Raw genomic sequence first — 20,939 nt, 5'->3', positions numbered from 1 at the left:
GTCATGAACAGTGACCTTTATTGATACAAGAGAGGCCTGCAGGTCCTGAGAGGATGTTGTCCTTGGTTCTTTTGTGACTTCATGGATTAGTACTTGCTGTGCTCTTGGAGAAATTATAGGTCTACCACTTCTTAATAATAACTTCTACCACTAATTAAGGTCTGCCACTTCTGGGAAGGGTCACTACTGTGCAGAGTGTTTCCATTTGGAGATAATGGCACTCACTGTGGTTGCTCCATGGTCCAGTTCTGATGTTCAGGTGGCCATTGTAGGCGCTTTCGGCAGTGAACATGAGTCTACATGAGCCCTCTGACCAGTCTACGGCTATGCAGCCCCAAACACAGCAAGTTGCCATGCACTGTGTGTCCAGATACCTTTCTATCATAGCCAGCATTAATGTTTTCAACAATCTGTGCTACAAGAGCTCTTCTATGGGATCGGACCAGACAGGCAAGCCATCACTCCCCTTGGGTGCCCCCGACCCTCTCACCGGTTAGGCGGTTGTCCTTCCTTGGACAACTTTTAGTAGATACTAAACCACTGCATTTCAGAAACACCCCACAAGACTGCCACATACTGTATAAAAACCAGGGCTGCATCGATACCCATTTTATATGCCGCGTACAAGTTCATGCTTTTGGTACTCATCAATACGGATAGCAAATCTGAATACCATAACCTACTTAGTATTAATCAACCAGGAGTGTTATGGAACATATTACTTAGTGCTGTTTATATTTTGGAAAACAGAACCAACTAAGCATTGTGGTGCAATCAAAAATAATAACTGCAGGTGCGGATGGGATTGGTAAAAACATTCTGTGGGAGTGTGCTTTATTGGGACTAAAACACGGTCAGCTGCATATCGCTATTTCAGAGTCTCTGGCGCTGGTCCATGCAAAGCACCACTGGAAAATACAACCACTTCAAACTGTTGCATTTATAGCCATAAAAACTAATAGTAATGCATTCAAATGTTATCTGTTATAACCATACAATCATGTTAGTTGCTGAGCTAGACTTTTGTAAGCAAGTATTTAGGTAACTAGACCTTTCTACACAATTAAATATACTACACAGTAAAATGCAAGGGAGCAATTTCAAACAGGGCTGTAGTGTTTACCTGATGCACACATGAGCAACCCTCATGAACAGTTGCGCAGATAGTCATGTCTCATGTCACTTAAATAAACCCATGTGTTCAAACTTTCAATTATTTTTTACCATTCAAACATAAAATCTCTGGTAATTCATTTTGTCCCCATTCCAGCAGCTAATAACTGTCAATCGAGGAGGACTGGAAGTCCTTGTAAACTAGTAGTCGGTAAACTAGTAGGTTAATTATCTGGCAACAAAATGACAACTGTGATTTTCACAATTGGTCTACAAGATGACTAATAAAAAGAGAAATAATAAAAAATAAAAAAGTTTATTGAGTAAGAGTTTCTCAGTAATCTTGCACTCAGGTCTTTGGCTAATTTTAGAAGCCTAACGACAAGCTGCTAGACTTTTGGCTGAGAGTTATATTGCCAACTTATAGTGGGGGGGGGGGGGGGGGGGGATAAGTATTGGACATAACATTTTTTTCAGTAAATATATTTCCAACGAGGCTCTTCACATGAAATTTTAACCAGACATCAATATTAACTCAATAAATTCGGAAATATAAAGAATACACAACATTAAAGTTCATAAATATAGTTGTGTAATAAAGTGGAATATGACAGGGAAAAAAAGCATTGAACATGCTAAGAAAAAGCAGTTCTCCAAGGCAAGGTAAGGCAAGGAACCAGCTGAAATTCTGAGGTGATTATACCTCCTATCTGTGCAAATTAATATCAGCTGGATTAGTAAATTGATGGTCTATAAAAAGGCTTTTTTTGTTAACAAGGTGTCACACAAAGAGCTCTCCCAAGACCTTCGCAACCTTACTGGGGCTGTTTTCATCCCATGGTACTGGCAGACTTCATATAATTGAAGGAACGACGAATGGAGCCCTTTCCCGGGAGATTCCTGAGAAGGATCTGTTGCCATCCACCAGGATGATGAAGATGAGACGTGGGTGGACCTTCCAGCAGGACAACAATCCAAAGCATACAGCAAAGGAAACTCTCAGTTGGTTTCAGAGAAAAAATATCAAGGTGTTAGAATGGCCCAGTCAATCACCTGATTTGAATCAATTGAACAAGATTTAAACACGATATGTTTAGAAGAACGGGCCAAAATCACACCTGAATACTGCGGCTGATTAATTTCTTCATACAGGAAGTGTCTTGAAGCGGTCATTACAAACGAAGGCTTCTCCACTAAGTATTAAATAAATTTCAGTTAGCGTGTACAATACTTCTTTCCGTCCGATACTCATTTCCCCCATTGTATTTGTTTATGACTCAGTGACTAGTGAAAGAAGAGGTAGATGTAACCACATTCATAAAATCAGCCATATAGCGAGGAATAATCATGATACAACAGAGCTGGCATTTCTCGTCATTGTGTTCATTAACGTGATATCATGCACTTGGCTTACATCACATAGTATCATGTAGTATAAGAGCTTTTAATAAAGTATCAGGGGTGTACAAAGTAACAGACCATGTACTCACAAAAGTACTTGAGTACATGGTTCACTGAAAGCTTACTTTTTTGAGTATAATTAAATCAATGCATTTTACTTTTACTTGAGTTCATTCAACTTCACTACATTTATTGCTGATCACTGTTACAGACTAAAGAATATTGATGCATATAACCCCAGAAGTGTGTAAGCCAATTAAAAGACCGTATGTGCACATTTTAAATAATTACATTTCGAGAGCCAATCAAAATGAACCCATTCCCTGACAAGAAAGTACACTTCAGATGGCAGATGCTTAGTCAGCAGCAGCAATGTCTGAGACAGAGGAGACAGATAAGAAACCATGTACCAATTTATCAGGTATAGTTTAGGACTGCACGATTATGGCCAAAATGATAATCACGATTATTTTGATCAATATTGAGATCCCGATTATTTATCACAATTATTCATTGATTTTAAGGACAACAAATTTTTATTGCACTTTCACATTTAAATAAACAGACCGCTGCCTTCATCTCCATGTTGTACTACATTCCTGCTAATATACAAATCTTTGCATCAAATTAGACTGATCCTTAAAGTGAATCATCTCATAGAAGCAAAATATAAATAAAATTGTACCCAAAACATAGGATGAGTAAAAATAAAAATTCCATCAACCAAATGAAAACAATTCAGGTTTTTGCGTACAAAAAGACATCATCCCTGCGCCACTCAATGGTGACTGGCTGTAAGTTTAGGAAGCGCTTGATTTGATATGCAGCGGAGTTTTCTATGACCGGAGGATGAACTTTAAAACGTCAATATCGCAGTCGATCATGTTCGTGTAATCGTGGGTAGTCAAAATCGTAATCGAGATCGATATTCGATTAATTGTGCAGCCCTAGTCTCGTCAGTTTTCAATGATCCAAAAAATAAATAAATAACTAGACAAATGTGAAGATGGTCTGCAAATAATGCTAGCCAAAACCTAGACAGATAGGAGATATGGGCGTTTCACAGCTCAACACCCAACCTGAGGAAACATGTACAGGTAAACTAAACTAGCTCACTCATCATTTAATGTTTTACAGTATGTAAGCTCTGTAAACTTAAGATGTCACTTTGATGTTCAGTAGCGATTGCTTGTTGTGTTAAATATATCTAAACGCTGCTTCAATAGCTATGTAGCTAGACATGTATGACATGAACTATCCAGCTAGCTAACAAATCTAACAAGCTACTGAAACCATGCGAACAGCTACCTAATGTTACCTTTCTTTACATACTGTTGATAAGCGAGTTTAGTTTTTCACCAGAAATCTTATTGACACTTCTTGATCACTACCTTTACTCAAGTGAATTTTTATGACAGTAATGCTACTTTAGTACTTTTCAGCTTTACTCCGTGTGTACTCTTTCCATAATTTGTGTGTAAGCGTATGAATAAATGGGCACAGTATCACATGGATACCCGTTATCAGTATCGTTATCAATGTGTCCCTAAGTGAGAAGTGTAATTTCCAACACCTACCAAAATGAATTATTTAACAAGAAAAGGTATGTCCAATCAGTTACCACATGTATTAATGCCTACATTTACATGGACAGCAGTAATCTAATTATTGACCTTACTCTGAGTAAGATAATAATGTGATTAAGGTGTTTACATGAGTCGCTTTTAGAATACTCCTGTTACGTTCCTGTTTTACATGTTATAGAACATAATTAGATTAACAGCCTGTGTCATTACGTCACCGTGCCTCGCCGTCCGACATCCCTCCAGAATTTCACACATCAACATACAGTTCATTTTTGTATACGTATGGTACCGTATACAGTTTGGGGTGTTTTTATTAAATTTTTTTACGAATGCTTTAAGTGCAGTTAATTATTTGTCATGCTGTACATGCTAATAGACAACTGCTTGAAGCCCTGGGCTGCATCCCAAACCGCATACTTACCGTCTATATAGTAGCCGAGATACATGTATTTTTCCCCACTACAGGCCTATAGTAGGGAAGTATGCGCTTTCGGACGCAGCCAAACTCTCTTGTTCGCCGTAAAACCGCTGTGTGTGATCATGTCCTGTCGCAAAAGGCGGTGAAAACTCTCACATGACGTTCATAATGTGATTAAGGTGTTTACATGTCTGTAATACACGTCCATAATGCAACTAAAATAGGAGTGCTCCACCTGTCTTAATTCGATTACTGCTTACTTCGAGTATGACCTTAATTAGATTAAGGTAATTAAAAATTGCTGTTTACATGGTAGTTTCTTAATCGGGTTAAGAGTGGATTATTGTTGTCCATATAAACGCACTGAATGCAGTTAATTAGTGCAGTGTTAGAAATGTACTGGTGATACCCATGACGTTTATAATCAGTGACTAAAATTATAGGATAAACACACCGACACAAAAAGAGTGCCGTTGTATTTGTGATACTCTGGTCATTGTGAATAGTCCCCCCAATCCGTCTGTGCTCAAAACAACATCAGCTATCGGCGAGGTTGCCATGGAGACCGTGCCGTTCCAGCTGCACAGAACGCACTGGAAGCGTGTGTCGAGTTGTTAAATTGGACACGAATCCAAAACATGAACGTGGGGAACAAAATAACACGTACAGACCCAAATTCTGGACAAGAGAGGCTCTTTAAGTGTCTGTTATAGCTAAACAGAGATCACTCCTCACCATGTCTCTAATGTAATAACTCATTTACAATGTCATTTAACCAACTGAAATCAATGCAATATAATGTAATGAGTGTAAAAGCAATAAGAATAGTATGAAAGCCTCCTACAGGAATGTGGGTGTGATGGTAGTATTGTAAAACACTATCAGCAAGCGGGGATTCGAGCTGTAATTACTACACTTGAGAATTTACCAGCATCCTCTTAAAGATGAGTGAATTTGTGCACTGCGTGGGTGGATGCATGTGTGTGTGTGTGTGTGTGTGTGTGTGTGTGTGTGTGTGTGTGTGTGAGGAATTTGCATCTCACCATAGCGCTAATGGTTTCCTCCCAGTCAGGCCTCTCCCGCGGGTGAATACTCCTGGCAAGCTCAGGCACTATGTCGTCGGCTTCCAGGTTGCGGGCAGGCCTCAGTCCCCTGGGAAAGCAGAGCGAGAGGAAAAGAAAAACAAGAGAATAATCAGTCTCGTTACTCATGAGCGTGTGTAAATCGTTATAAAGCACTGCATTCACTTTTGACGAATCAAATCAAATTTAAACTAAAAATGGCAAGGGATGAAAACCGAAACTAGCTAAAGTGTAACTCTTGGAACGGATAACTAAAATTCTGGAGAAAACAGACTATTTCTCAGAAGACGTCCGTCACTACCTGATCTGTGCACCACACAGAGACTTTTATTCCACTGTAATGCTGACCAGTGCATTTCTGTGTGGAATAAAAAAGATCTTATTCCTTGAGAATACATGCAATACCCTAAATCAAATAATTCTCTCATTATTCTCAATGTCACAAGCGTCAACACGGTTTTCATAATGGCTTCAGCACTTGCTATTACACATGCTGAGCGTGAGGCAAAAAGAACAGCAGAACACAGACACATGATCAACTGTAACCTTGCTCAAACAATTATATGAAATCTGAGAGTATAATAATGCCTACTGCGGTGGGGTTAGTTTTTTTTTTATAGACAGTTACAGGTGCTGCTCAGTGATGCTATTTCCACCTGGATTGTCAAAAGCCCTATTCACAAGGGATTAGTCTCAAACAGTAAAGTTCAAACAGTTTATAAATAAATAAATAATACTTTTAAAAAACCCTCTTGTATTAAGGTGGCTGTCACAGAATGGATCCTTCCCACACACAACTGTCTAGAGGCCCAAAAGTGTTCCAGCATGACAATGTCCCTGTGCACAAAGCTACGTCCATGAAGACATGTGCCAAGGTTGATGTGCGAGAACTTGAGTGACCTGCACAGAACATGGACCTCAACCCCACTGAACACCTCTGCGATGAACTAAAACGCTGACTGTGCACCAGGCCTTCTCACCCAACATCAGTGTCTGACGTCACTAATGCTCTTGTGGCTTAAGTGGCAAATCCCCACAGCCACGCTCCAAAACCTAATGAAAAGCTTTCCCAGAAGAATAGACTGTTCTAAGAGCACAGGGAGGCCATAGTTTTGGAATGAGATGTTCAACAAGCAGACAAGGCTTTGATGGTCATGTGTCCACATACTTTAAAAAAATTTTTTTACATTTTGCCTAGTGTATCACATTGCTGCATCACAACTTTATTTATACATCACTACCAGTTATATAATAGTGTGTGCTATGCAAATAAAAAGTAGGGCTTCATACCAACAATTTTTTTTAACCACCCTCATTTTGATTGAGAAAAGCAATCCCTGCATGCATATAGATGACTAAATACAGTGTGTCACAGCAGTGAACTATGTTTTCCCAACATAAAAGGGAACATCTGCTTGTAAAATCATGAACATGATGAGATTAAAGTTACCAGCCCACCTCTGAGTGCGTCATAAAACGGTAGGTACTGCATGCAGGATGGGTGGAAAGAACAAAAACGACCAGCATGGTTGATCACAGAGTAGTGCCTGTAAAGAACGGAATTACCCTACACTGCAAAATATGATCTATAATTATGAGAAAATCACACATAGAATCTAATATTGTTGATTCCATCCATTGTTGTGCTAGAGTATTGCGATACTAAACTACTAAAATCAGTATTCGTAACAATCCTAGTTTCTTCCTACAGTGGAAAACCTTCGCAATAAATTCTATATGGTGCACTCATTCATATTAATGCTATCTGATACCATCTGAACAGGGATACTGGGAGAAAAACTAGCATGCTTCTTTTTGCGAATAAGCAAAACGAGGAAGCCTAAAGCTGAAACGCACAGTAGTGCCCACAATATCATCATTTCCCTCTCCAGTGCGAGCCAAAATGAAGAAAATCGCTCTGGAACCAATTACATAAAAACCTGTGCTTCGCAGATTAAACCAGCCTGGATGATTTGGAACAGTACATTGCAGGCTGCACTTGGTCAATATGTGTATTTTATACAATGACACCATTTCTGCAGTTAAACCAAGCAATACACAGCAAACGATGAGTCTTCCTTCTTACTGAGGTAATGAGGTTTCGGTAAACGCTTCAAATATGGTGACCTACATGAGCTCCGTTCTGTAAATTGCTCAAAATAAGGGGATGTGGAGCAAACCTCATCCTCAGCAAACTCAACAAGAAGAAAAAAAAAAGACAAAAAAAACAAGCAGTTTCTATTTGCTCCATGCAGCTAAAACCCATTCATCTCTGACACAGGTTCGGTTTCCACAACAAGCCCTTGTGGAAGAAACAAACAAATTATAAAACGAGAAGCAGGGTGTTAGAACGAGGACGGTAGACACGCAACAGAAACCTGGATAAGGGGGACACGTTTGTTCGTATCCAAGACAAATTCCTTTCTGATGAGATCTAACCTATATCGTGTAGGCCTCCACTCCACCCTGTGTCTGCAGCCAGCTCTCACTAGCACATATAAACCTCGCTCAATATCTCCACACCTCAGGCTGTATAGACACGTGGCTGACCTCAAACTGTCATCTTCGATGCAGGTCTCGAACAGTGCCGGTTGCATGTCTGATCACAGGGAGGAGGAGCCCAGAGAGCATGCTACTAATCCTCTGACTGATCCCCGAGCGGTGGAGCTGCATCAATTCTATGAATCGTGTGAGTGACTGTAGATACCTAGAGGTGTGACTTAATGCTGTTACATGATCACGTCTGGCACATTTACAAAAGACGGAGCCGTGGCAGTGATGCAGAGGCACTAAAGACTTCCCTTATTCAACACTTCCAGCTTAATGAACCACAAAATTAGTCCAACAGTGAACGCACTCAATGATTCATCAGCCATAGGCTGAAAGGATAACCACCAACACAAGGCAAGGCAGAGGAGAAGAAGCGTAGGCCTGCAATCCACTGAAACAATGTTGCAAAAAAATGTGATTTTTTTTTTGTGAGAGGTTTTCGACGGTTAACGTTGCTGCCACCAGAGTCCTGGGTTTGTTCCTGATCCAGAGTCACTGTTACTGTGTAGAGTGTCACATGCTCTCCCAGTGTTCGTGTGGTAGAGGTGTAATGCAATGCTGCTATTTGTTACTATATCTGTTCAGTGCTCCAAATAGTCTGTATTTGGATCAAAGCATAAAGAGGGTGTGGCCTAAACTGGAAGTAAAAAATTTTTTAAAATGTAAAATAATTAAATATGAACCCCATCACCATGGCCCAGAAACATGGGGAAAATGTATCAGAGGTAGAAATGCCAGCAATGTGAGCATACGTCATAAGTAAATGCTGTACATGAATCACGCAATGTGGCCTTTGTTTTTCCATCTCCAAGCGCTTGTTTGCAACAACATGAAAGTAAAAACCTCTCGCTTGTATGGCTTAGCCTCAACTAGACGCTTTCTGAATTTCTGGCAAGCTCTTTAAATAGCGCGCCTCCTATTCACATCTTTTCCCCATCTACGTAGAACACAATATCTGTTGGTGGACACGGTGGCTTCATGGTTAGCATGTTTGCCTCACACCTCCGTGGTTGGGGGTTTGAGTTCTCCAACATTCCCGATGTTGCATGTCCCCTCAGGGGTTTCCTCCGGGTACTCCGGTTTCCTCCCCCAGTCCAAAGGCATGTTTTGACATTTTGATTGGCATCTCAAAAATTGTCCGTAGTGTGTGAATGAGTGTGAGAGCGATTGTGCTCCGTGATCGGTTGGCACCCCGTCCAGGGTGTCTCCCGCCTTGTGCTCCAGGCTTCCCGTGACCCTGTGTAAGATAAGCAGTACAGAAAATGGATGGATGGACATTATCTATTAAATCCAAATAATGTACTCATATTTGGTTTACATCCCTATCGTGGCTAATTTCCTCTACCCTAAATCGAAGGTTCAAATAATGGATGCTCCATGATGAATTGGTGTCAAATAAAGAAATTTATGCATTAAACACTTCTTAATTCACACCTTCATTCCTTCACCTAGAAATATTTGACAAAATAATACTGGTCCTTTAATCATCAAAAAATTGTGTGGATCGTTTAAATGCCAAACATAATCACAATTCAACTCTAAATTGACAGTAAAATATGATTTAATTAATGCATGAGAGTTAATTAAATTAATTATCTAATTATAGCCATCTCTAGCTCAGCTCAGTCAATTATGCTTAATCAGGTTGCTCATAGTTGAAAATATCACTCGCCAAATTAAATCTGATTAGCCAACTTAAGAATAATCAATTCAAGCATTTATATTTACTGCAGCCTAGTTTCCTAAAAAGTGAGCTAATGTCTGGCTACTTAAAGCCAGTACGCTGACTTGCTATATAGTTGTATTAAATCTTGTCTAAAAGTTCACAAGCAAGCTAGCGATCATATGTCTTATCATTTGTGATTAAAAGCAACAGTTTGTTAGCAACCTAACCATCCTTGAGTGATCTACTTTAATGAGCAGCTAAACCTAGCAGTAAAAACTCGCTAGTTTCTATCTTCCAGAGAATGCAAGTTCCCAATCGTCCAGAGAACAAAGCTTGGAATCCTGACAAGGACAGTCAATCACAGTGAAGCTAGACAATTGCAGCGAGTCAGTGAGCTCATGCATGTGGAAGAGGGTAGATAGCACTTTCCTCAGCATGTGTTACACTTCCCCGTGACGCAGCATGAGCAGCAGTTTGAAAAGATGCGACTGTCTGGCTTCATGTGTCTCAGAAGAAGCAATGGTTAAGCTACGTTCACGCATGTAGCGACAAAGCGACCGGAGACCATTTGTTATCAAAGATAGCTGGCAACTTCCAGAAACATGAGAGACAGCCTCTGCTGGCGATTAGAGGAGGGTGTGTCCGCCAACGAAGTTGAAAAAGGTTTAACTTTATGCAAATATGGAGCTACTTGGTGCAGCGACTACCAATGGGAGTGACAGTAGCGCACAAGTGTTGAGTAACCTCCCGTGCTCGCTACGAGAAGGACTGAGAATCTGAGGCCGATGCATGTGGCTCCGGCGCCGGAAACTACCAACGCCAAGCCGGTCACTTCACGCAGGAAACATGGAGGCTGCGGCCAAGAAGGCCATAAGCTAAACTAAGCTAACTGGCGCTTGTGCTTTCGCCGGAGACAGACGGAAGCAATGGCAAAGAGCACACGCAGCTTCTCCTTCATCTCATAGGATATGATACATATAAACTGGTGAACTTTATATACAAACGCTCTCCCTCCAGAATGTTTCATTTTAGCGGCAAGAAAACAGATTTTTTTGTGAAAAGTGGGATGCTAGTTGCACCAACACCTACTGGTGGCTTCATATACAGTGACTGGCGACTTGAAGCAATAAAATCGTAACATGTGTGAACGTTAATATTAGCCTTCACCCTCCCCAGTTGATAGTTACTGAGTGATCGGGGAGAGCTGGTGGATAAGTAGGAATTGGCAGGTGACCAAAATAGGAGAGACTTGGGGGAAACTAGTGACAGGTTAACTGTCACATTGACAAGATGTATCTGGGTGCAAATTCAATCTGCCTTAAAGGTAAAATGGAAAATCATGCTCACATGATAAATACAGTACATGACTAATTATGTTATGTTACAGTAAAACATAATGTAAGATTAGAAATGTGGATAGGATTATGCCACTAAAATCCTCCACAGTCTTCCAAAAAGACATCGCTATGTCACAGTATTTCATAAAGGTCACGGTGACGCTTCATAAATCATGTGCCTGCTTTACTGAGGCTCGGCAGTTCCATGTACTTTAACTATACAGTGAGAGAGTATAAAACAGATACTGGTAAAGAAAGCCGTGCAATAAGAACTAAAGCGCTTTATCCGACTAGCGTACTTCGTAATCCTGCATGCTGGCACCAAATTTGGCCCTGCAGAAGACTGGCAACCTGCGCTGGTCCAGTAGCCTCTGTCTGGCACACACACACACACACACACACACACACACACACACACACACACACACACACACACACACACACTGCATCAAGGCAATTTCACTGAAACAACCGCAATCTGATAGTACAGAGCACGGCTGATTGAGCAGCAATTTCAATGTGTTCGCTCCTCCAGTGCCTGAGAAAAGTGGGGCTATTACTGTACGCTGCTTTTCACCTGTGACGCCCGTTTTCCAATTCAAACCACCTCCCCAACTTTAGGTTTGTTTCAGTAATAGACAACGGCGATAGACTAGTCATCAAAACAACCGCAAGGCTCTTGTTCAAAGCACACACTGGAGATATGAGACCTTCAGGAGACGTGCTCTCCTGCTGGTCAGAGTCCAGCTCCAAACTGTAGGGTGATCGAGAGGAAATGAAGTTCTGAGAGCCCTGCCAGGCCACACACAGGGAAACTTTCTTCTAACTCACTGATGCTCAAAAGGTTTTAAGCATAAGAGATTTAAAAGAGAAAAAAAGGGAAAAAAACAAAACAAAACAAAACAAAAAAAACACCACCACCAACAAGGCTTTCATTTTGATCACACGCACAGAGAATTCAGTTGTTTTCCGAGGTTACCTGAGGACACTCCGTACAACCTGATGTCACAGCCAAAGTGCATCTAAAAATCCTGACCGCATAACGATTTTCAAATCACCTCACTCCAAGCCATAACCATCAGGCATTTGTGAAAATGGTATGTTTTAACAGCTATGCTTAACCTGCAATCATTTAAGTACCAGAGATTTAAGTCGTGCGAAACTGAAACAACTGGTCTAACAAGCCATTTTCCACCGGCGGCAACAGAGAAAAATGAAACTGACAGCAAAAAAAAAATGGAGACTGGAATCTGCCTGCATGATTAAGGGGTTTTGGATGAGCCAATCTTTTCAAGTAACAGCCCTTAAGGGTGTTTCAGTCCTTTATATTTTTGAGAAGTAGAAACCAAACCAAAAGTGCTTAGGCTATTTTCCAGATAATAGTTCACCTAATATATACTGCCCAAAATTCTCACTTGGGTGGGAAAAATATGAGAACGTGAGACTATAATTTGCATCATGATACACTTTTCTTTTAAAAAAAATAAAACTAAAAAAATTGCTCAGAGTATTGCTGGTACTTTTTAAACCTTTACTCTAGGTAAGTAAAACCTTTTCTGTAGGTGAGTTAAAAAAAAAAAAAATACATGTGCACAAAATGGTGTTACAGTAGTCAGCCTCAGAAAGTCCCTGGTTCGGGTTACTTTCCATGCAGAGCATCACATGTTCACCCCATGCCCCCCTGGTTCTCCTTCAGGTTCTCCGATTTCCTCCCAAAAACACCAGTAGATAGACTGTCTAGGATAAGTTAAGTGTGAATGAGTGTGTCAACGGTGCGCTGCGATTGACTGGCATCCTGTTTAGAACATACAGCACCAAAAAAGTAGATCATGATAGAACAATAGTAGCCATCTAAGTTACCATAGCAACGGCGAATACAGTAGCTGACTATTCAGTAATATATTCTATAAATATTTGCATTATTCATCCGTCATTCCTTTTTTCAATTGAGAATTGTTTGTTATATGTAAGGGATTAACAGATGGCTGTAAATCGTGTAACGCACACCTAGCTGTGGATTATCCTGCTTACACCGTGGTCACAAGTTAAAGCTGTCAATGTTTGCAGCACAAAATTTGAAAGGATAATTTGACTGTTCATTTTCGTTAGTTTTTTTTTTATATATATATACACGGGTTGTTAGATCTAGAACTCTGCCTGCTTTAAATCATACACAGAGATAAAGTAGTGTGATAAGATTACATTTATTTGAATTAATTATAATAAACTGTTATGATAGAGAGATAGAGAGAGAGAAAGAGAGTGTACACATTACATTAGCATAACACTGTTGTGAATGTTGGAGTAGCATGATTACAGTAAAGAATCAAACAGCGGCATATTATATTTTCGCTAATGCAAAAATGCAAGCATAGGTTTCCCTGGATATACTGCAGCACCTGCCAGAGGGTGGGGGGAGGAGAGAAAAGAAGAAGAAAAAAAAAAAAAAAAAGGTCTTATAATCTGTAAATTACAGTATGCTCTTCTGGCAGCGAGGTGCATTAATATGCTCTTCACAGATTGCTGTAGCTTTATGTCATAAACCACGTAACTTCCTTCATCATCTGAGAGTTGCCCAGAGTCAGAGCCAAGCTCTGGAGACTTGCGTGTTAAGATGCACACTGAGCGCTTTGGAAGGACACCAGCTTTTAAAGAGGCCTCCTGGCATTGCTTTGGGTCACAGCACTGTGCACTACAGGCCTGAAAACTGTTACATTGCCCTTTCCCAAGCATGCAGGAGGCATATTGAGGATTCCTGAGGAAATTCTGAAGCTGGCTCGTTCACAGGATGAAAAGAAAGCACCCTTTTATTTTACCTCTGTAATGTTGTGCTAATATCTAATGTATGCTAAGCCGTGGCTGCCATGGCAACCCCGTTTCGAAGGAGGCAGAGTGCTAAAAAGGTGGCCGGAACAATAATCCCTTAAACGGAGACAATCCCTGCCCCTCCGGCCCGAAACTGGTGGCAAGGAGGCGATCCTGTGAAAGGGATTTAACGCAGAGTCTCAGAAAGGGGTCCGGGAGAGAGTTCACACTGCAAAGCACGGCGCAGGCACTCGTGAGCACTCTCTCGGTCATGTGACTTGCACTCGGAGCTTGGGCTTCAGATGTCTGCCACTGGGAGTGGGTGGGAGTGCACCAGCATTGCAATACAGTCAGTGCATGTTACGAGTAATTACCTAAGCTGTACTGCATGCAAAATATGATGGTGGTAATTGTAATGTAATGTGATGCAACACTACATAAAGAGAAAGCTCCGAGTAGTGACATCACTCGTAGCTGATTAATAAAGTCACTGAACAAGGCTTTGACCAATAATCATTCCTGACCAGCCCGTCACTGCTGTACGGTCGTGGAAAAATCAATGAGAGCAAGCCACGTCCGCATGAGATGTGCATCCACACGCCAACACTTCTGACATCTCTCCACAAACCTCGGGAGAGGGATCGGATATACAGTACCGTGCCAGAAATGTGCTTGTGCACACGGACACACACACACACACACATCTCCACCGTTAAACCACAAAGCTCAAACGCAATCTTATATTCTTATACTCTTTTAAAATATCTTCATAAATGGAAGATCAGAGGAGTCAGAGATCACACGCAGCAGAGCACATGTTCATGCACACTCGCACACGCACAGCTTGTCCAACTGCCTCCTAGCAGCATCCTCATAAAGGTGAGAATGACCCTTGTGAGGCTGGCGAAGCAGCATGGGAATAAGACGTGCAAGTCTTACCTGTCAGAGATGTCATGACTTCCTGTAGCCGTGAACAGTCCTAGCGCTGTACTCCCCACCACTGCAGCAGCCCCGCTGCCTGCCTCCATGATACTGACTCACTGCAGGAGCAGCCTGCCAGAGAGAGAGAGAGAGAGAGAGAGAGAGAGAGAGAGAGAGAGAGAGAGAGAGAGAGAGAGAGAGAGAGAGCGAGAGAGAGAGAGAGAGAGAGAACAGGGAGGGGGAGAGATACACAGAGATGAGCAGAGTCGAAAAGACGTGTCACAAAGGCAGAGCGATAGCATAAGATAGACAGGGAAAATATGAAAGTAGAGCAGAGAGAAACCGGAGAGAGTGAGTGAGAAGAAAAAAAAAAAAAAAAAATTAGTCATTCCCTTCCAGACTTTTCCATGCAATCTGAGCACAGCAGCACATTTAAACCATCAGTGTAATACCCAAGACTCAATCACATAGTGTGATGTTATATAACAAAACTATAAACATGCCATATTCAGATGAATATAGAGTTTCTCCATGGCAATATTTGAAAACAAAAACCCAGAAGGAACAGATAAGACTACTGAATTCTTGTTTTTCAAACAGTGAGAACAGTACGCGCGTTTGCATCATCATATCATTGCTTGGATCATCGTTGTTTCTTTGTTTGATCAGACATTTGTTTAATTAGGTCATATTGGCTGATGATTTGATTCATTGATTCAACAGCTCTATAGACAAGAAATCTATAACGAGTAATTTACATTTCGGATACAATGTAGTCAAATGTTTTGTTTAAAATTGATCCCCAAGAAGCTAAACTCGCTTTACAGCCCGTCGGCTAGCTAGCACACGTCGATTTCTATGCTCCTGTTAAAAAGTGCGTCTGGTGAAATTGGTGTCCCTTTTCATCTTCATCTGACAAGCTTTCATATTTTACATCAAAATTGATATCCATAAAAAGAAATGTATCGTTTACTATGTCCACTGATGATGTCGCGAACACTAGCGGAATTTTATATGGCCAACACGGATGAGTGAAGTGATACACAGTGAAATGTCCCAGTGCTGCGATACTAAATATAAGCGCTCATGGAACACCGCTCAATCAATCAAATTAGTAGACCGGAACTAACGGTCGTATGAATGACATTAAACAATATTAAATAAATTGCATTGCTGCCTCACAGCTCCAGGGTCCCTAGTTTGATCCCAAGCTCAAGTTACTGTCTGTTTGGAGTTTCCCATTTACCTGTGTGAGTTTCCTCCATGTTCTCCAGTTTCGCAAAAATATGCCAGTCAGTTGATTGGAAACTCTAAACTACATATGGGTATAAATGGTGCCCTGCAATAGGCTGGGCTCATCTAGGGTATATTTCCGCCTTATGCAGTGTTGCCAGGATAGGCTCCGGACCCATCGTGCCCAGGATAAGATGAATGCTTTTACTTTTATTTGCCAGACACCCTTATCCAGAGCAACTTACATTTATCTCATTTTATACAACTGAGCAGTTGACGGTTAAGGGCCTTGCTCAAGGGCCCAGCAGTGGCAGCTTGGTGGTACTGGGATTTGGACGTCATACTAAATGCACAACATGACAATATAATAGCAATATCACGATCACCTTTCCAAAAAAAAAAAAAAAAAAAAAAAAAAACCCACACTAAATCACTGCTGTGGAATCCTTTTAGAGAAGGATACATTAAAAATAAATAAATAAAATAGAAACTTCCACACTGGACCAGCGACCAATGGGTTCCACAGTGCCAGTTTCCAGGTGCCAGAGGTTCTGGGATCAAAGGGAATTTTGCACATTTGGAAACTCGGCTCTTTTGGGGGAGGGGCTCATAATCTCAGGTTTCCTTTCACAGAAGAATTTCTTCTGAATTGTGGATAGATTCTGTAATTAATTTCACGTCGTGTCTGTGCATGCAGGTTTATAAAATGATGGGCACTAGTTATTAATTTCCTGTGGAACCAACACTTAAGTGGTGGGAAGAGTGCGTTTCTGATGCATGGTTTGTTATCATGCAGGAATACCTGCAAACTAGGAAGTGTTCCTGTACAAGAACATTGTCAGCCATGCAGATTGGCACAAGATGCTCACAGTGCAAGTATTCACACCACAAATGTGTGCAAATTACATGAAATTATAAGGTGTTCAGTTTCCTTCGCTGAGAACAACCCTTTCTCTGGCATCAGGAAACCTCAAACAGGAAGTATCATGACAAACTGAATCAATCAATCACGTTACTCAGCGTTCCAGCACCAACAGCTTCAACACCTGATGTAGACTGCACTGTGGTTTAATTAAAGCAAAGCCTCAGACCTTTTTAAATAAATAAATAAATAAAAATTAAAAATGGAATGCGGCTTTCATACTTCACAAAAACTTGCACTTTCTGATGGTCTGAAAGGATGTCCATAAATACATAGCTGCCCATAAACACACGATGCGTGCATCACAGAGAAATGCCTACTCCAGCGCTTGGCGTGCTACATGGTCTAATTACCGAGACAGCAGCAGGTGACTGACAGCCTAAATAAAAGGCCATCCCTCATGATTTTAAAAGAACAAAACCTAAAGCCCACACAGCATTCATCTGCTTCCTGCCAATGAGCACGCTCAAAGGCGGACAGGGCAATCATATCAAAGAATGGCAGGCAGAGAAATGGAGGAGGCATTTAAAAAAAAAATAAAAAAACAAAAGCACCCACACTCTATCCAAATGCAGCTCGTCATCCACGCAGGGGGAGGGGAGGCGTGATGTCCGTTTGCTCTTGCCGGGGTTTGTTATGAAAGTGCATCATCAAGATAGCACCAGAACCCGGAGTGCTCCAGTATGGCCAATTCCAACGCCATTCACAAACTTTTACAAATGATTCAGCAAAGCTTCCTCGTTGCTTGAGTGGAGCTGCTGGCTGATGGATAGGTCTGGCCTAATTGTGTCTCCCGCTTGAGTAAGCCGGCCGTGCCTCAAGCAGGCTTTAGCACGTTAATGCAGTAGTGCGTCTTATTGCGGCAGAATTCTGAGCTGATGCTGCCAAACACATTGTAGTCTCTCTCCCTCTCTCACACACTCACACACACACACACACACTCACACACACACACACTCACACACAGAGAGAGAGCTGAACGGAAGGCCTGGTGTCATGACGGATTAATCAGAGAGCGCAAACTAATACAAGAGGCAGTGTCTCTTATTAGAGCGCATTAAATCAGAAGCCATGAGAAGAGTGATTGCAGGTACATGGCACACTATTTCAGATACATGCGCTGTGGAAAATAATTATCACAATATTTTCTTGTTTGGGATTACCAAGCACAATGCCTCCCGTGTGTCAAAATGTTGCACGCTTGGTATTCTACCCATGTCTGCACCCTGTTCAATTGCAGTCCCTATAGGCCTTTTATATCTGTTAAACTTTTTGGTTCAGGCCCTTAAGAGTACAGGGGGGCAATATGACAAAAATATATCATAATACTTGAAAATGTTTCTACGATATACAAATTGCAATATACGGTCAATAGTATAGTATGTGGACACCAGACCATCACACCCATGTGAATCTTCCTCAAACAAGCACTCCGTTGTCTAGAATATATGTCTTTGTATGCTACAGCATTAAGATTTCCCCTTCACTGGAACTAAGAGGTCCAAACCTCTTCCAGCATGACAATGCCCCTGTGCACAAAGCGAGCTCCATAAAGACATGGTCAAGGTTGGAGTGGAAGATCTCGAGTGGCCTGCACAGAACACCTTTAGGATGAATTGGAACGTCGCCTGCACCCCAGGCCTCCTTGCCTGACTAATGCTCTTACGGATGAATGGACAAATCTCCCAAATCTAGTGGAAAAAGAGAGAAGTGGAGGTTACAGTAAAAGCAACCTGGGCTCCAAATCTATAATGGGATGTTCAACAAGCACATGTGGGTGTGATTGGTCAGGTGTCCTACGTACCACGATGTACAATTTTGCTAACAAACTGCCAGCAAGTAAAATTCACACTGGAAAAAGTAGGTGGGGGGAGGAACCTAATATTCTAACATTTCACAATTTCAAAGATCTACTGCAAAACTTTGAAAGCTAAAACAGCTGCTTAATTTTTTTTTTCCAAACACTGAAAATAAATGTGATATTGATACCCCAGCCCTACTTAAGAGACCCTCCACCCGGGAGTGCAGGGAATTCAGCAGCACTTGGAAAGCAGAGCATTTTCTATGAGAGATTTTTTCTACAGAGCATCTTCTTTCCAAGAAGCATAAATTCCAGAAAGTAATTCACAGATTTATTAAAAATAATGCTTCTCTATTTTGAGATTTGCATCATTTGTTTTTCTCTCAAATTAGGCTCAGTAAGCTGCTGTGTTCACTTATTTGTAATATTTATTAATACCATGAGGTGATCCCACGATTGGAGTGTCGCATCGATATCACATTTATAAACATGTAGGCAAAAATAAGATCTTTTAATGACTTGAATATTTAGCATTTTAAACATGGCTAAAGTGTCCTTCACAACAAACTATGTGAATATTTCAGAGAAGCCACCTATAGTAGTTTCTACATCATTTCTGCCAGCCCCAGTGCACTAAAACTGCACTTTAGCCTGGAATATTGTTAGAGATTTCCACTCGCGCAGAGCCCGGAGTGAGCAGTGCGCTCAGCAGCCCGAACTGCGACAGCACGCACTTCCGGGTTTTTGACATTGACTTTGTTTTCTGTTACACGTGTGTTTTTGTTTTGGGTTCTGTCCTGTCTCCACCCCTGTTATGTTATTGGTCTCAGCAGTTTATGTTTACACTTGATTATGTTTAGTATTTAAACCCCTCGTGTGTTTTTGTTTGGAGTGAAGTATCGTTTCTGTGGTTTGCCTGCAGTGCATTACCAAGCCTTGTTTATTGTTCCCGTGTCATGGTTTTTGATCCTGTTTTCCTCCTCCTGATTGCTGGTTCTCGTTTCACCTCGTTTATCCTGTTTGCCTGATAATTTTTAACCGCGTTTGTGCTTTACGATTTGGATTTGTCTGCCCTTCTCTCTTTTTCGCTTTATAAAAGCTTTTAGCTGCACTTGCATCCATCTCTATATCCTCTATACAAATATAATCATTAAAATACTTCAAAAATCTAATTTTGCATTAATGTGTGAATCCATTTAACATCTCATACTTAAATTTGTCTCTCACAATATTCCCTCAACCCAGTTACCTGAACACGCAATTCGACAAAATATTTGGAATATTCCACAAGTCACATATCCGTCATGGACTCACCCACATGACCCATATAAACAACAAATAACAAAAAATATTTTCCCTGTATTCCCGCCTTCCCAACACAAGTGATTGACAAATCACCAGTGCTTATCTAGGATGTGTGAAAGTCTCGTCACCCAGCCTTAGCACCCAGCCCTATACTCTATAAAAACCAGAGGCTAGATGAAAGCCAGAACATTTGTTTAAGTAAAAAATTGCCCTCTGGGATACACCGAGAGCAGCATGGTGGCGTTAAAGGAGACACGTCATCGCCTTTCTATTGAGCTACTGCACTGTGAACCTCCATGGAGCCTTTCTCTCAAGTGTTTAGTCATCGCTCTGAAAGGCAGCTCTGCTCTCTGCTTCTTTCCATTCAGTCTGGGATTACTCATACCTGATATTACATGCTGAATGGTGGTTAGGGGAAAGTAAATATGATTTAAATTGCTGTGCCACTGCCTAATTGACTACATGCAAAGAACAGAAATCTGGACAAACATCTCATCACCCCATATCCAATCACCGCCTCTTGTCTTTTTTGTGACTGCGTGGGCTTTCAGTCTGTTATCACAATCATTCCTCTTTCTTGTCGCATAAACAGAACAGTCAGCAATGTGCTGAAGGGTGAAAAAGGAAACCACCCACTCCCAAAAAACTGAAATTACAGACATAAGCAAAGTTCTTTATAGGAAGAGGTCAAGACCAGTATTTGCTATTCTTTATTCTTGACAGTAAGGAACATCTATAAGGCATTATCTGGAATATTCTGGAATGGCAGGTTTTGTCTAGTTGTTTGTTACAGTATAGT

General features: G+C 41.1%; 1 protein-coding gene and 1 long non-coding RNA gene across 6 annotated transcripts in view; one reads left to right on the top strand and one right to left on the bottom strand.

Moving 5' to 3' along the window:
* The window catches only part of arhgap32b (Rho GTPase activating protein 32b), a 127,116-nt gene that overhangs the window by 61,161 nt on the left and 45,016 nt on the right, over positions 1–20,939 (bottom strand). For 4 of the 5 annotated variants that reach the window (XM_017492687.3, XM_017492690.3, XM_017492692.3 and 1 more), the window contains 2 exons: positions 14,898–15,011; positions 5,562–5,670 (listed from right to left, as the gene is read on the bottom strand). In XM_017492687.3, coding sequence (XP_017348176.1) covers positions 5,562–5,670; positions 14,898–14,986 — 198 coding nt within the window. In that variant the 5' untranslated portion in view covers positions 14,987–15,011. Of the gene's footprint in view, positions 1–1,932; positions 2,307–5,561; positions 5,671–14,897; positions 15,012–20,939 lie in introns of those variants that run through there. The other variant, XM_017492691.3, reaches the window with a different exon arrangement.
* Positions 1–20,939, top strand: part of LOC128635327 (uncharacterized) — a 77,319-nt gene that overhangs the window by 20,611 nt on the left and 35,769 nt on the right. The window lies entirely within an intron of this gene.

This window comes from Ictalurus punctatus, chromosome 18 (assembly GCF_001660625.3).
Source record: "Ictalurus punctatus breed USDA103 chromosome 18, Coco_2.0, whole genome shotgun sequence".
NCBI classification, from domain to species: Eukaryota; Metazoa; Chordata; class Actinopteri; order Siluriformes; family Ictaluridae; genus Ictalurus; species Ictalurus punctatus.
This window is presented reverse-complemented; position numbering and strand designations above follow the sequence as displayed.